General features: G+C 34.4%; 2 protein-coding genes across 2 annotated transcripts; one reads left to right on the forward strand and one right to left on the reverse strand.

Annotated features, from left to right (window-relative positions):
• Positions 1–913: 913 nt before the first annotated feature.
• Positions 914–8,307, forward strand: LOC116144738 (PX domain-containing protein EREX). The gene is made up of 10 exons (XM_031430173.1): positions 914–1,201; positions 2,601–2,711; positions 2,801–2,899; positions 3,063–3,149; positions 3,802–3,910; positions 4,059–4,840; positions 5,501–5,665; positions 5,751–5,993; positions 7,139–7,357; positions 7,865–8,307. Exons 1-10 carry the CDS (start codon positions 938–940, stop codon positions 8,123–8,125), a joined length of 2,340 nt encoding a protein of 779 aa, XP_031286033.1. The 5' UTR covers positions 914–937; the 3' UTR covers positions 8,126–8,307.
• A 1,324-nt stretch (positions 8,308–9,631) lies between these two features.
• On the reverse strand, positions 9,632–14,711 carry LOC116144739 (signal recognition particle 54 kDa protein 2). The gene is made up of 9 exons (XM_031430174.1): positions 14,359–14,711; positions 13,617–13,716; positions 13,268–13,421; positions 12,680–12,830; positions 12,433–12,581; positions 11,189–11,289; positions 10,908–11,065; positions 10,362–10,476; positions 9,632–10,274 (listed from the first exon to the last, which is right to left on the reverse strand). Exons 1-9 carry the CDS (start codon positions 14,587–14,589, stop codon positions 9,946–9,948), a joined length of 1,488 nt encoding a protein of 495 aa, XP_031286034.1. The 5' UTR covers positions 14,590–14,711; the 3' UTR covers positions 9,632–9,945.
• Positions 14,712–15,022: the final 311 nt, after the last annotated feature.

Consider the following 15,022-nt stretch of genomic DNA (forward strand, 5'->3'; position numbering starts at 1 on the left):
ACTTATTTCAAATATTATTTGAACAAGTAAAAATTATGTCTTGGTCCGCATGGGGATAACATTACTCTTCTGCATGTCGTAAACAAACAGTTTAGCCTAGTTAGGTGAATTTTTTTAATTAAAAGTCTATAATATTCCTTGTTATCTTATTCCCATGTTATTAGAAATGAATAAGATTTAAAAAAAAGTAAAAAATATACGGCACACCTAAACAAAATCAGTTTTTTTTCATAAGAGTAATGGTTGATATCCAAATATAATATGGACAATTTTTAGCACATTATAAAACTTGTTTAATTTCACAATCATGAAATGATCAAAACATAATCTAAGTATCACTCATCACAATTATAAATACAAAAAATCATCAAAGCTAAAAACTGAGTGGACGACATAAAATATTTAAAAGATTCAACTTTTTATTTTTATTTTTTAGATTTTATTTATTCCTGATAATACTTGAATAAGACAACAATAATATTATAGACTTTTTATCGAAAAGTATAACCTAATATTGGAAGTAAGTGCAATATCCTCTGAACTTTAAGTACCAAAGTTAAATAACTAATTTATAATATGATAAGTTAATGAATATTTATGTAATTGCCTCTCTAGTCTCTACCATTTATTATAAAAACAAAAATCTTGACGATAAGATAATTGATGTTACTACTATAACTATGAGGGGTTATTGAATTTGATTATATCTAAGGGCGATTATTGTAATTAACACTTCTAAACTAATCGATAAATTTATTCTGTAAATTAACGAAAATCTTAACGCCATAATGATATTATCAAAACCTATGGGGTTAAAATAATATTTAGTTTAGTTTAAACACATCTGATACTTACGCAACCAACCCAAATAGATCAACGCAACTCGAATCTTTCCCTTCGAACAAAAAACCAAAAAGCAAAAAGCAAAAACAAAACAATGAATGCATACGCGCAAGATCTCTCGCTCTTCGATTACGGGGAGTTCGGCGATCTCATGATTCATCATCATCATGACCGTACGTCATCAAGGTATCATGATGATGATGATGATGATGATTGTTACAATACTGATGTTGATAAAAGTAATAGCAATAAAAGTAAAGCCGTGAAGGCCAATCGCCGGAGTCCGCCAAGGCATCGTCACGACGGCACGTCGCCTTTGCCTCTTGGGATGGACTGGAGTACTCCTCCTCGCAAATGGGTACTCTTTCTTTTTCCAATTTGAGCCTGTTTTTATATGAAGTTGTGTTTTTTTTTTTGTAATTTTTTTATCATTCAGGGTTTTATTGGTTAGTTTGAATTGTGATTTTTTGTTTGTTTGATTGGGTGGTTTTTGCTCTGAAATTTACTCATAATAATTCTAATGATTGTTTAAGCTGAAGTAATGAGCTTATTTATTGTTTTGAAGTAATGAGCTTACTTATTGTTTTGAAGTGGCCAATTATTTTACACAAATTATTGGTTAATATATGTGCCATTAACAATTTAAATGGTTAGGAGTAAATCAGACGCGAAGTGCATACTGTTCTCGATGACCTTAAATTTTGTATTTTAGAAGTAATAGCAGTCTAAAGTTCATCACTGTAAACGTTTAAATATTGTATCTGTATGATAGATTCGTAACTAGTGTAAAATAAAAGGTGATATTGATTCGGCAGATATGTAGAAGCTTGGATATTAAAGTTAAGAATTATTTTCTAGGAGAGAGGGGTGTGTGAAGTCTATGTTTTGTTAATTTTTGTCTATGCTTGAATTTTGGTTGAAGGAGTGTTACTTCAATCTATATTTTAGGATATGATCTTTGTTATTTGTTTAAGGGAATTTAAGATGTTTATAGAGATGTCGGTGTTCATTATATAGATATAGATGCAAAAAGAAGGAAAGTGTGAGGAATAAGAAGTTTTCCCCATTTGTTTTTTTGGTTTTCGCAAATCCACTTGCTCATCTGTAAATAATATGCAATCATCTAAAGATTTAGTTAAATACATTACTGGAGAGATTTTATTTTCTATAAGAAATTGTTGTGCTGGTGGATTGGAACATTTCAAATTGTGGAGTTGGTTTGTTTTGCTATGTTGTATGGATATTGAAGATTGATGCCTTTTAGCTGCCCTCTATTATGATTCCCATATTTACTTGCTCATGTTTCTTCTTATGTTAGTACATGCCAAGGAGCACAACACAAAAATAGTGGATCATGGCTAGAAGAGATGCCATAGTCAATGCTTTTATATTTTATTTTCATTAGGTGTTAGTCTCCTTCATTTCCGATTTGGTTCTCTCAGATGGTACATTGAGTTTGTTTGGTTAGCATCACCAGAGATATGATCTGCAAACACTTAAAATTGCCATGTTTTTGCTTTGGAATATTGAATGTCAATACACATATGAGGAATTTTACGACTGTGTATTCTTTTCCCATTCTATTGGAGGTTTGTTTAGATCAGTCTTGTTACTCTTGGCTTGGACTTTGCAGTGACTCAATTCATTCTTTTTCAATGTTTAAGGATTTTAGCTTTACTAGTGCATAGGTGGTCATTTCTTTGATCATTTTACTTAATTTGTTTTCTTTTATAATGTTCTCTAGTCTCTGAATGTAGGATGGGCAGGACTCTGTTTGGCCGCATGATCCTCATACAGGATGGAGTTATTGCGTCACAGTTCCTTCTTGGGTTCTCCTACCAAACTCAAGAGGTTCAGATCCTGTGGCGGTATGTATATTCTCTGTTCCTTTTTTTTTTTTTTTTCTTTTTTTTGGGCTTCCCTTTTGGCCTTTAATCTGTTTCTATTTTAATTACAGTTTTATAGAGTTCAAATTGGTATACAATCACCTGAAGGGTTCACCAGCACCCGAGGGGTATTGAGAAGATACAGTGATTTCTTAAAGTTACTCTCTGAAGTAAGTAGCATTGTTGAATGTGTATTATTTATTTTCCTAGCTCCTGTGGTGGGCTACCTTCTTTTTTGGAATTGAATAATAATGTAGATTCTTTGTTCGGTGACTTTTTAATCTTAATAAAAACTGTGGTGTCATTTCATTCGCACATTTGTGTGTTCTGTAGCTTAAAAAGATATTTCCCAAGAAAGAACTTCCCCAAGCTCCGCCGAAGAGGATATTGAGATTGAAAAGCAGGACACTGCTGGAGGAGGTATGTTAATGTTTTCATTGCAGCATCTTGCTTATGAATCTGCATGATAGCTAGTGACTAATTTATTTCAGGATTCTCCAAGATTCAGAAATGTAACAGTAGCTGTACTCATTAGGTATCATAGTAAAAATTACCATGCTAAATTTGTAGTTGATTCTAAGTTTCTGTCGATAGGAAAAATTGTGCTGTGCCAACGTCTTCTTTTGTCTTCTTTCTCTGTGTAACATTATCATTAGCAAAGAGACTTCTAGTTTTAAAATTCTCTATGCTACAGGGAAACCACTATGAACATTTTTATTTGGGTTCTTAATAAAAATCTAAGGTTGCATTTGCAAGTATGAATGAACTCGGAGGTCATCTGGCATTTCCAGTTCTATTTCAATTAGAAGCTCCAATTCATTGGTTGCCAAACATGGTGTAATTTTTTTTGGGGCGGTATATTTTTTTCCTAATTTTGTTCTATTCTGATTTGTCTGAGCATTCAGTTCAGCCTTTTCTTTTCGATATTATCTTTCGATGCAAGGAAAACTGATGCTTGTATAAGGCCTTTTTCTGGTATTTGATACATTATCTTCTCATGAGATTCTAGAAATGAGTTTTAGTTTTTTCAAATGACAGTAGTAACATTCTCAAAATGGTTAGTTTATTGCAGCGAAGGTGTGCTTTGGAAGATTGGATGGAAAAACTTTTATCTGATATTGACATATCTAGAAGTGCTCCTGTAGCAACATTTCTTGAGCTAGAAGCTGCTGCAAGGTCTTGTATGTGCTCCTGTTATCTTTAATAACAATGCATTAATTTAAACCTTGAAGATAAAATGGCTACAATATTTAGAAAGTGGAATATAATTTCTCAATTGATATTATCCATCAACCTTATATGTTTTTCTTGAATTTCTGCCCTTTTCAGCATTTAATGAACAGCAAAACTCAGATGCACATTCTTCTATTAGTGGCGAGGTTTCATCATTTTTGTTACCTACCAACTCAGATGCTTCTGTGCTTGCTGGTAATTTGTCAGTTGCTTCAGATCATGGTAATGATTCTCCTGATGAGAGATCAGAGTTAGGAACACCTAGGAATGGGAGAAACAGTTCTGGTGACCTTGGTCTTGAGTATTCAACTTCTGAACAGAATATAAATGCTCCAGTAGAGAAAACTGTTAAGTATGGCATGTTTAATCGGAACTCTATGATGGAGAACTTAGGAAAATTTTCTAGGCAAAAAGTGCTTGCTGCAAGAGAAAGCAGTATTGCAGGTCAAGATAAATTAACTGAAAATACAGCTAAACTCAAATCTCTTCATTGGGATGGAGCAGAGCTTTTGCGGGAGCCAGAGTATCTCAAACTGGATGGCCATGTTCGAAGACTGTCCTCTGAGAGTGTTGGGAGTGACCTTAGTTCTGTAAGAGCTAGTGAAATATCAAATTTTGGGGTGTCTAATTTGTTTGGTGATGGCTTCCTTGACCATGCTGAAGGTAGTGAAGCCTCTGGAGCCATGGATGCTTTTGTTGGCTCAGATTCTTTATTTGTGAGGAACTCGCTTGTTGCTTTACCGTCAGATCAGCGTCTCAAATTAAACAGGGTTCTTAATACCATGCAGCAAAGACTAGCTACTGCAAAAACAGACATGGAAGATCTATTAGCTAGATTAAATCAGGAAGTCACTGTAAGACAATTTTTGACGACAAAGGTATTCTCATGAATAGTTAATTAGAATATAGATGTTATCCTGGTCTCTGATTGCTTGTGTTGTAGGTAAATATCTGTTGATTTATTACATAACCATATCAGTTATGGTTGTGTTGCTCAAAGGTTTATGGCAGTTTCTCAATGTTGAAGTGGGCATCAAATTAGCTTTATTTCTTTGTCTGTATTAATACCATATTTTATCTCTTATTGAGTTTTATGATAGCAAGGCAGTGACAGAAGCATCACAGATGGATTTTACAGTGCTTTTTGTTGCTTAGTGTTTTTTCTGATTCATTTTTGTTGAGTCGAACAATCTATAAATTGAACAGATCCTAGGGTGCATCAATTTCTTGCTGCTGGTATCCCGCAGATTCAATGTAATGTAGTTATTCATTATGCATCGTTCTAAGAATGCTGAATCATACATCATCCAGCTATGAATTAGCATGACATTTCTAGATTTGAGAAGTGGTTTTATTGATGGACGAACTTCTGGCTGATTCAGTATTTGGTATTATTGAAACGTTCTCATTATCATAATATGTTATGATGATGTTTGGTCTTTATCTACACAAGAAACTAAAGGAATACTTTACACTGTTATCAAATAAAAACTTGAATGCACTGGGTAGAACTGATTTTTGAGGATTTCCCTTTATAGGTAAAAGATTTGGAAGTGGAACTTGAAACCACAAGGGACAATTGCAAAGAAAACATGCAGCAAGCAGCTTTAATTGAAAAAGAAAAATTTACTCAAATGCAGTGGGATTTGGATGAACTTCAGAAAAAGTGCATGGCGACAGAGCAGAAATTGGAATATGAACTGGTCTGTTTTCTATGTTATTTTGTATTGTTCCAGTAGTATTCAGCTACTCATAAGCTTTGATAAATGATGTGTGTAAATGCTCCAGGCTGAAAGAGCACGCATCGAGTCATCAAAGATATCAATTATTCAGGAGAATGAAATGTTGCTGCAGCAGTTGGATGCAACTAGAGAACAGCTTGAGAACCTGCATAAACATCAGGAAGAGTTCGAGGTGAAATCAAAAGCAGATGTAAAGGTTCTTGTTAAAGAAGTCAAATCACTTCGAAGCTCTCAGTCAGAATTGAAGCAGGAGCTTAGCCGCATGTTGAAAGAAAAGTTAGAAGTAGAGGTAACTATTTCCTTCATGAAACTGGGGTCTGGTTATACTTTGTCTCCTGTGGGAGAAATATAATTTATTGTCAATTGGAGCTATTTCCTATAAATTTGTTAAATCAGTTGGGGATGGAAAACTGGGAGACTTTCTAATGTGGGGTGCCCTTTCCAGTTTAATCTGATTTTTTTACAGGATCCTTATGTCAATCTTCATTATCTTTCCACCTTTTTTTTTTTCTTTTTTTTCCTTTAAATCTTTTTAGAGTTTTAAGTTCTTGAATTGTTTCTCTTTACATGCTGCAGTTTATTAAAATCAGATATTCTTCTTGTTTCTAATATGGTGATGTAATATTTGTTTCTTCTCTTTCCAAGCCACTTTTGGAGTCATGGTCATATGGCCATCTTTACTTGTAAATCTTGCTTGGACTTAACGACCTAGAAGGATCAGTTAGAAAAAAACTCCAACCAATAGCTCAGTATCCCAGAAAGTTTGTACATATTGAACAACCCAACAGGGAGAGGTTACAGTACCTAAAGGATGGATGCCACAACAAGACACTAACACCACTATGTAAAGGTTAAGTGAGTGAAGCACTCGAGTAATTAGCAATATAGACTAGGGAGAATGGTTCATCTACTGATGGCTTGTCAGTGGTCTCACTTGTTCCTGCCAGTTCCAAATGATTTTGGGTAAAAAGACAAAATTATAATTTTTATTTAACTGGATAGTTTTATCTACTTCATCAAATGAGGTGCAAAATTCATGAATTTACACTGTCATGTCAAAAGTCACATGTGAGCTATTAGATTGCTGTTGCAGCTGGGGGGAAAAGAGAGGAAAACACCTAACTAGGTGATCATGTAGAACTTATAACATCTCTGGTTGGGGTGGAATTGGAGGGTGTTTGAGAGAAAGGAGAGTTCTTAGTATATGCCAAGATGAAGTCGTTACAGATGTTGATTCTCTGGCATCTTGGTCTTCCTTTTTCCATGTTCTTGCCTTTTAGTTTTTGGAACATCTGATTTTTTGGGATTGATGTCTGCTTTCTTGTCCTTTTAGATTTTCTTCTATATAAGGTTGCACCCGCTATTTTAGAAGTTGTTTTATATGATTTCATTTATGAAAATGAATTCAGTGTATTGTTGTGTGTGTTTTTTCAGAGGGTTCTTCAAAAGGAAAAGCAAAGAATGGAACTTGCAAATCTTGCGAATTCAAAATTGCTGCATGAATGTGAGATTCTTTGCAATCGGCTTCAAGAATGTAGTGTTAATTTCCTGAGTGAAGAGGAAGATAGATTGACTGTGGACACTTCATCGCCATCTGATGCTATAGATCTCTTGACAACATCTGACAATAGAATCGGACTCCTCCTTGCAGAGGTATCATTCAATGCTTTGAATTAGTTAATTCTTTTGCTTATTTAATATATCACTGGAGCTCTTGTTTGTGAATGTTGGCTGCTGAAGCTGTTGATTTGTAGTTAAAACAGTCTTTCTTCTTCTACTCTCTTGGTTCTACTGTCAAAGGTTTCACTTCGTATTTGGTTTCTTTGGTGTGTATATGTTGTTATATGGCATTTATATACATTTCTATATCAGTGCTATCATCCTAGATTAGGTTTGATTGTAAGATAATAAACTATTAGCAAGGGTAGTTGCTTCAATAATGGACCCCTGGTCGAATTCTTATATTGGCTCTTTTTGAAAATGCTTTCCTTGAGCCATTAGTTGCTCAATGCAATACTTTTATCAGTGACTAGACATGCATGAACATTCATTTATATTTTCATTATAAGGTAAGTTTCTCATTGCAACTTATAATCACTGTGCATCTTGGTGCCCTGCTTGTTTACATTTTTTTTTTTTTTTTTTAATAAACTTGAACAGGCACAGCTCCTTGCACAAGACATAGAAAAGTCGATGGCAAAACTGGAGGAAACTCGCACTACAAATGGCAGCGATCAGAGAAGTGATGATGTGTTGAGGAAGATGGTAACAGATATTTTCATTGACAATGCCAGATTGAGGATGCAGGTGAACACAGTAATTCGTTGTGCTCTAAATATGTATGTAAAGTCGGATGAAGATGAAGAGGAAGAGGAAACGCCTCTGAGAAAAACTGTCCTAAGCAGATTCTTACAAAGATAACAGGTTGATGATTTTAACAGTTTAGCAGAACTTCAGTTCCCGGTAAATTTAGCGGCATTGTACATAGTTTTGAAAGTTGTATATGTAAAGTACATATAAGGAGGATGCTGTTGTATCATTTCAATTTTAAAATCCATGTGTATTATAAAGGAAATAATCCATGCGTATTATTTCGCCTGTTATATGAGCAAAAGTCTTAACAGTGTGGGAACATAAACAAAGGCTCATACTAGGGTATGAGTACCATTGCCAATACAATATTCTTCTAATAATTAGCAAAATTCTTACTGTTTTATGTTATTAAAATATCGTTATGTGGACCTAAAATCTTGCATTAAACATTCCAAATCTGAACTATATTCGTGATGAGCTAGCTATTTCTTGTCTTTATGGATTTTTTTTTTTTTTTTGAATGATAAGGCGTCAGGTCAATTTACACGTATCTCAATTAATTTTCTAAGAGTTTGAAGCTATCGTGTCGGATAAGAATTTCAGTGGTTATTCTATTCATTAATTTATTTCTACAAGCGACGGTGGTTTTTTAATTTAAGGGTTTTATTTAAAAAACTCTTGCAATATTGTTTTATTTAAAGTTCACTTAGCTTTTCAGGAACACAAAAAACCTCCTAATAATTATTATAAAATTTCTATTTCAAGATGTTTTTAGGGTCAGAATATTGTGACTGAAACTAAAGAGATTTTTTTTTTTTTTTTTTTTTTTTTTTTTTTTTTTTAAGATCTTTGAGGAGATTATGAATAAACCCTTTGTTGTGCTTTTAAAAAAGATGTGTTCGTAAAAACGATTTTGAAAGCATTTCTTGCATAAAGTACTTGTAGATGTTTTTATATTTTAATCAAAAATTTATATGCGAATACCTCTATGTTATTTAAAACGTAACTTGTTTGGCCCAGTAGGGGACTTCTACTAAAAGGCCAGGGTATAATAAGTGAAAAAAAAAAAAATAAAAAAATCGAAGGCATACTTCTATTTTCCTTTGCTATCTTATCAAAAAAATATTATCGCTGTAACTCAATCTCACAACATTCTCTTACAATTCTAATGTGACAGTAGAGTTTATATTATCCCATTAATTAACTTCTTTGATTAACATGAACAATCATTCTTAAACATGAACGACCGTTTCATTCACAAAGAATGAACAAATATTCTTTTATAAGGAACATACATTTTTTTATGAAGAAATGACAGTTCGTCTCTAAAAACAACTATTTGTGTTTAATTAAAGTCATTTAATTTAATAGGTGAGAGTTGACATGACAATTGTCATCTCAACCACCACATTGAGCTCGCAAGAGAATATTATAACATTAGATTGTAGATTTAATATTACTCCTCATCATCTAAGGTTTGCTTTAAAAGAAAATATAAAATAGAAGAAAGCGGGCCAAAATACAAAAACATAGAAAACAGACAGACTTATCTTGTAAAATAAAATGACCTCTTGAATATGCTATGTTTTTTCTACTAATTTAACAAGGTCTCTCCAGAATAAAACATTAAATTAAGATATAAAATACATGTTTATTGATCTGAAAAAATTACAAATTCTCATCCTCATGAATCTGTTTTTACCCACTTTTCTTTTCCAACTAAATTACATACAAAAAGGGGGAAAACATATCTAAAACAAAAACACTGACCCCCCAAGGAAATGTAAATTACTGGAAAATCAGTTAAGTAGCAAAAATCAATGACTCGGGCGCATGGATGCTTGTATGCCTTCTCACCAGGCAAATCCTTACCAGTTGCTGTTGGAACTGTACTCAAGCTCTCACCACTGGAGTTGTAGTCATTTACTCTAGTTGTCGCCACCACCAAACATGCCCATCATATCTTTCGCGGAACCCATTTGCTTCATCAAGCTCTGTAAACCGCCCACTCCACCAATCTGTTTCAACATCTGTTGGGGCAGGACTTTGCTCATGTGTTGAGCATTCATATTTCGGGACAAAGCACTCATCTCGCCCTTCTTAGGAATCTTAAGACCCTTCATTTTGCTCCATATCTTGGCAAGTCGCTTGTACTCTTCCATCATCTCCATTACTTCTCTTACTTGGCGACCAGATCCTCGGGCTATCCGCATAATTCGGGAATCATTCATGAGCTTAGGATTTGAACTATCCAATTCTGTACCACATAACCAATTAACAATTAATAATAAAAAGAAAGAACTATGATATATTGAAAGAGAGCAATTAAAGCAGTGTGGCTTGCCTTCATTTGTCATTGAATCCATCATGGTCATGTAACGCTTGATCTTTGCCTGGCTTTCCTTTTCACGACCTTTCGGCATTAATTCAGCACTAAATCCTGGAAGCATAGAGAAAACCTACAGAGAAGAACCAACCAAAAGAAAATTTCGAACCAAATTAAAAAATTTCAACAATAGAATCCAGTTAGCAGGTAGACATTCTTTTTCCAAAAGAATTGCTATTCAAATAGATCTTAAACAACCAGTGACACACCATACATCAGCATGACTATGCCTACAGGGCTCATCTTAAAATCATAAGTCCCAAATCTTCGCTGATATTAACTAGTTGCTTGGAAATGGACTTGCACATTGAACGCACAAAAAATTTGGACAAGTTGTAATTTGACAAAAGGGAGATTTTACAACTAGTATTAGGTGAAGCGGAATATAACATTGGTGTTTTATTATCTTTTAGACTAAATCAGAACGTTCATCACTTCAGACAAAAGAACATGAGAAGTCTAGAAATACAGATAAAAGGTCAACCAAAGTAGTAAGATAATAACCTGACCAATGGGACCCATTTTAAGTATGTTCTGAAACTGCTCATACATAATCCTCAATGTAAAGTTCCCTTCTGAAAGCTTCTGCAGAAGCTCAGGCTGTTGATCCATTGGAACAACTTCATGAATTTTGTCCATAAATCCAGACCAGTCACCCATGCCTAGTTGGAAACACAATAAAAATGAAAATACAGGTCAGGATTGCAAGCATCATTTCTGTACATGTCAGCAGTTGAAGAACACCTAACACAGAAATGTCTAGACTGGAAACATTAGAAGCATACCTAAAAGACGGCTGACAAATGGTTTGACATCAAATACTTCAAACTCATCCATATGTTCTCCAGTACCGATAAATATTACAGGACTCTTTGTCGCAGCAACACTGCACATACAATCAAGTAGCATTAGAGTCACAGAATACAAAGATGAAGCATAGTTCAAGTCTTAAAAATTTTCTCATTAAACATCCGAGACATCTCCTTAATTGTTATCATGGTTGTTTTCTTCATTTTCTATTAATAAAAGGAAAAAAAGAGGGAAAATGTTTTCTGTCACAAAACAATAAGCAAATAAGAGAATTTGCCAAAATTTGGCCATTAATAAAAACACAACGCAGGCACAGAAGGAAAATACGCAAGAATGGCACCAAAAGTTTACAGCTTAAGGGGTTTTAAACTTTAGAGCGGTTTAAGACTCCCTAATTTGTAGCAAACAAAGTGTTTCAGTATCCACATGTAAAAAAGAGCCGCTAAAAAATGCAATAAAAAATATCTAACAATAAACATTTACAGTTTAAATATTCAAGAAGAGTCCAGGACTGGTTGGTACATAGGTTAACCAGAACATATTTTTGATAAGAACTTAAGCAAATCATAACTTGTACTCTTAACTATTTGATTTTCACCTTTTCTTTTCTGGTAAAGCATAGACGACATAGAGCAAAAGACAAAAACCCATGCCATCAGGATGAAGGCTCTTGTTTAGTTGACAATTTATTATGGTGAAATGTAGGAAACCGACTTTAATTCCACTGGAGAAGAAAAGGGAGGAACATCTCTCAGTGACTAATTACACAGTCCCAATTGAAAAAGTTTCTATTACCATGTCTCCCTAGCATTAATAACTTTCTAACTTTAAGTGCGCTGGAAAAAGGTTGAAGCAAGATATGTTCACAACATAATGTAAAAGGAGGGAAAATGAACATATTAACCGAAATTCAGTTTTCAAGATACCAAAGAATAAGCATAATGACTTTGTGAAAGTAATCTTCTGCATGTTATGAAAGTTGCAACTAGCATATCCTATGATCCGTAATCCACTAACTAAATGTGCACACAACTCCAACAACAATAGAGGTGAGCCTCTTGTACACAAAACCACGAAAACCGGTCCCTACCTAATCCTAAGACACGCCTAAATCTTGCAAGATTCAGTAAAAATACAATTTATATCTTAACATAAAAATTTCCACCAATATAATTTCATAGAAGTGAAATGAAGTCTAAACAATTGATTTGAAACTTACGCACTAAGAGCACCACCACCCTTTGCATGACCATCCATTTTAGTAACAATTACAGCTCCAACTGAAACACTTTGCTTGAATGCTTGGGCCTGATCAAATGCAGCTTGACCAATACTGCTGTCCATAACAAATATAACAAGATCTGGTTTCTGAAACATTCACATCGCAAAAGAGAAATGGAGACATATTAGCACCTATTATGAAACAGACACAAGATAAAGAGCAAGTAAAATCAGCAATGCAATACCGTTGCTTCAGAAACTTGACGCATTTCTTCAAAAAGAGCAGCTTCCTGTTTATGGCGCCCACTAGTATCAACAATAATGAGATCACAATTCTCCTTCTTGAATGTCTCCACACCTTCTACAGCAATTCTCACAGGATCTGACTCTGTATAGCTGTAAGTTAAAACCAAGAAATTATGTGAAATGGCATACAGCACAATAATACCACCATAATGATCATATGTCAAATCTAAATCTATGACAGTTTGCAGTAGCATTATCACTAAATTGTTTTTAGCATCACTCCCTGCCATGTCAGCCAAGAAATAGCCACCAAAGTTTCCAAACGCTAAGGTATACGAAACTTTATCATCGTTTAGATTTTCTAGCCATTCACTTCAATGCCGTTTGCAGGATAGTGGAAACAACAGCATTTGGCAACTGGAATTAACTAAGGATTCAAAATGCACGAAACTAGAGGTCTTCCTCAGAAAAATGAGAGCCAAGCATCTCTCTATCCTTCTATCTTGGTAACAATGATCCTCAATCGAATCTACAACCTTGTGCAATCAATCAAGTTTCTGAGTGCTCATAGATAGCCAAAAGAGTACCTTCCATAGAATGGAATCTTTGCTTTGGTTGCATTCTGCTTCAGCTGATCAAAAGCACCAGCTCTGAATGTATCAGCACAGACTAGAGCTGGTTTCCAACCCTTCTTCTGATGATAATATGCATACTTTGTACATGTTGTGGTTTTCCCAGACCCTGCATTTTGTCATACAAAAAACCCTTAGCATAAACAGAAGCATGATAACAGCGGAAACAGAGATACACACAAATAATTAAACATTATAGTACAAACACTTCAAAAAAGTTGACGTGCTGACAACTTTTTTGACCATAAACAGGTAATTAAACACATAGTTTAATTAGATAAAATTTATCAGAAAACTAGCATACCTTGTAAACCTACAAACATTATAACACTTGGTTTCCCTTTCTTTGGAGTGAAAGAAGGCTTCCCAGGATCCAACATTTTACAGAGCTCATTAAATATGGCCTGGAAACAAAGCAACAATCCTGGTGAAGAATAACGGAGAGCAAGAAATAAAATATAATTCAGATTAATTACTCATAAACTAGCATAACAGAACCGGCACCACAGGAAATAAAGCATAATTAATTGGTTTCGTAAAGAACAGAGAATTCCTCATGAAAGAAACCGGCAATCTATAGATGTCAGTCTACAACTAGAAAGTAGGGAGAACTCACAAGTCACAACAATCTGTGTCCCATCAAAGGCACAATAAATCAGTTGAACCACTACTTATATTATAAAATTTTCATTATTTGAATGAACTCTCATTATATTGACAGGCAACTTAAAATAACTGGTAAACCCCATGCTAGAAATAGCTAATAATCTCAAAATTCTTTAACTCTAAGCCCAAATTCAGAAAAAAGAAAATTATTAAGCTTAGCTATTAAAACAACCAAAATTGACAAAGATAATGTGAATGTTTATAAATTTGTGTGCCTGTTTTTTAAGATTATTCTAGAATTCAATATCTGCAATAATTAAACCAATATAAGTTTTTTTTTTTTTTCTCATAAAAACTCAAAATCCTTCAATGAAAACAAAATAAGAAAATTCATAGACGACGAACTGAAGCAAAACAGATGTCAGGAAACGGCATCGTACCTGCTGGATAATTTTGCGCTTGTTGTGACCGGCGGCGAGGTCGTCGAGATTGACGATCTTCTTGATATTGGTCTGCATGTCACGTACGAGCTTGAATTGCACATCGGATTGCAGGAGAGCTCGCGTGATCTCGTTTAAACAATCATTAAGGACCTTCTCGTCGATGATGGTCGCATTGCTCATCTGCTGTATGGCTCGGGATATGCTCCCGCCTAACTGTGCCAACACCATTTTTGCTGATCCGAGTGAAGATTTTCAGTTACAGATGTTAGGGTTAGGGTTCTTTTCCGATCAAATTAGGGCAAAGAGAGAGGGGTTTAGAGATGGAAATGCGAATTTTGGGAGAATCTGTGCATACGCAATGTGGTTTCTTTTGCAAGAGGAGCTGTAATTTTAATTTGGGCTGGTTTGGGCTCAGTGGGCTGGGTTAAACAGTACTAACTATAATCCATCTCTTTTCTAATTACACTCACCTTTCAGCCGTGTTATTTGAGCCCACCAAAATTCTTTTTAAGCCCCAAAATAATAAATTTTATCAATCAAAATATACATGTATTCATATTCCAAAAATATATCTTATTAAAATATTTAGGATTTTAATTGATAATCATCGTTTAACTATCTCTGGATGGCCGAATGGTTCGATAAAGACTCTTGGATGTAT

The sequence above is a fragment of the Pistacia vera genome, unplaced genomic scaffold (assembly GCF_008641045.1).
Source record: "Pistacia vera cultivar Batoury unplaced genomic scaffold, PisVer_v2 Contig454, whole genome shotgun sequence".
NCBI classification, from domain to species: Eukaryota; Viridiplantae; Streptophyta; class Magnoliopsida; order Sapindales; family Anacardiaceae; genus Pistacia; species Pistacia vera.

Excerpts from the sequence above, each read along its gene's own strand:
- LOC116144738 (XM_031430173.1), top strand. The coding sequence starts at position 938 with ATGAATGCATACGCGCAAGATCTCTCGCTCTTCGATTACGGGGAGTTC. Across the intron at positions 3,150-3,801 it reads GCAGGACACTGCTGGAGGAG|CGAAGGTGTGCTTTGGAAGA; the intron begins GTATGTTAATGT and ends AGTTTATTGCAG. Across the intron at positions 7,358-7,864 it reads TCGGACTCCTCCTTGCAGAG|GCACAGCTCCTTGCACAAGA; the intron begins GTATCATTCAAT and ends AAACTTGAACAG.
- LOC116144739 (XM_031430174.1), bottom strand. The coding sequence starts at position 14,589 with ATGGTGTTGGCACAGTTAGGCGGGAGCATATCCCGAGCCATACAGCAG. Across the intron at positions 13,422-13,616 it reads AATGTTTGTAGGTTTACAAG|GGTCTGGGAAAACCACAACA; the intron begins GTATGCTAGTTT and ends GACAAAATGCAG. Across the intron at positions 10,275-10,361 it reads GGATTCAATGACAAATGAAG|AATTGGATAGTTCAAATCCT; the intron begins GCAAGCCACACT and ends TATGTGGTACAG.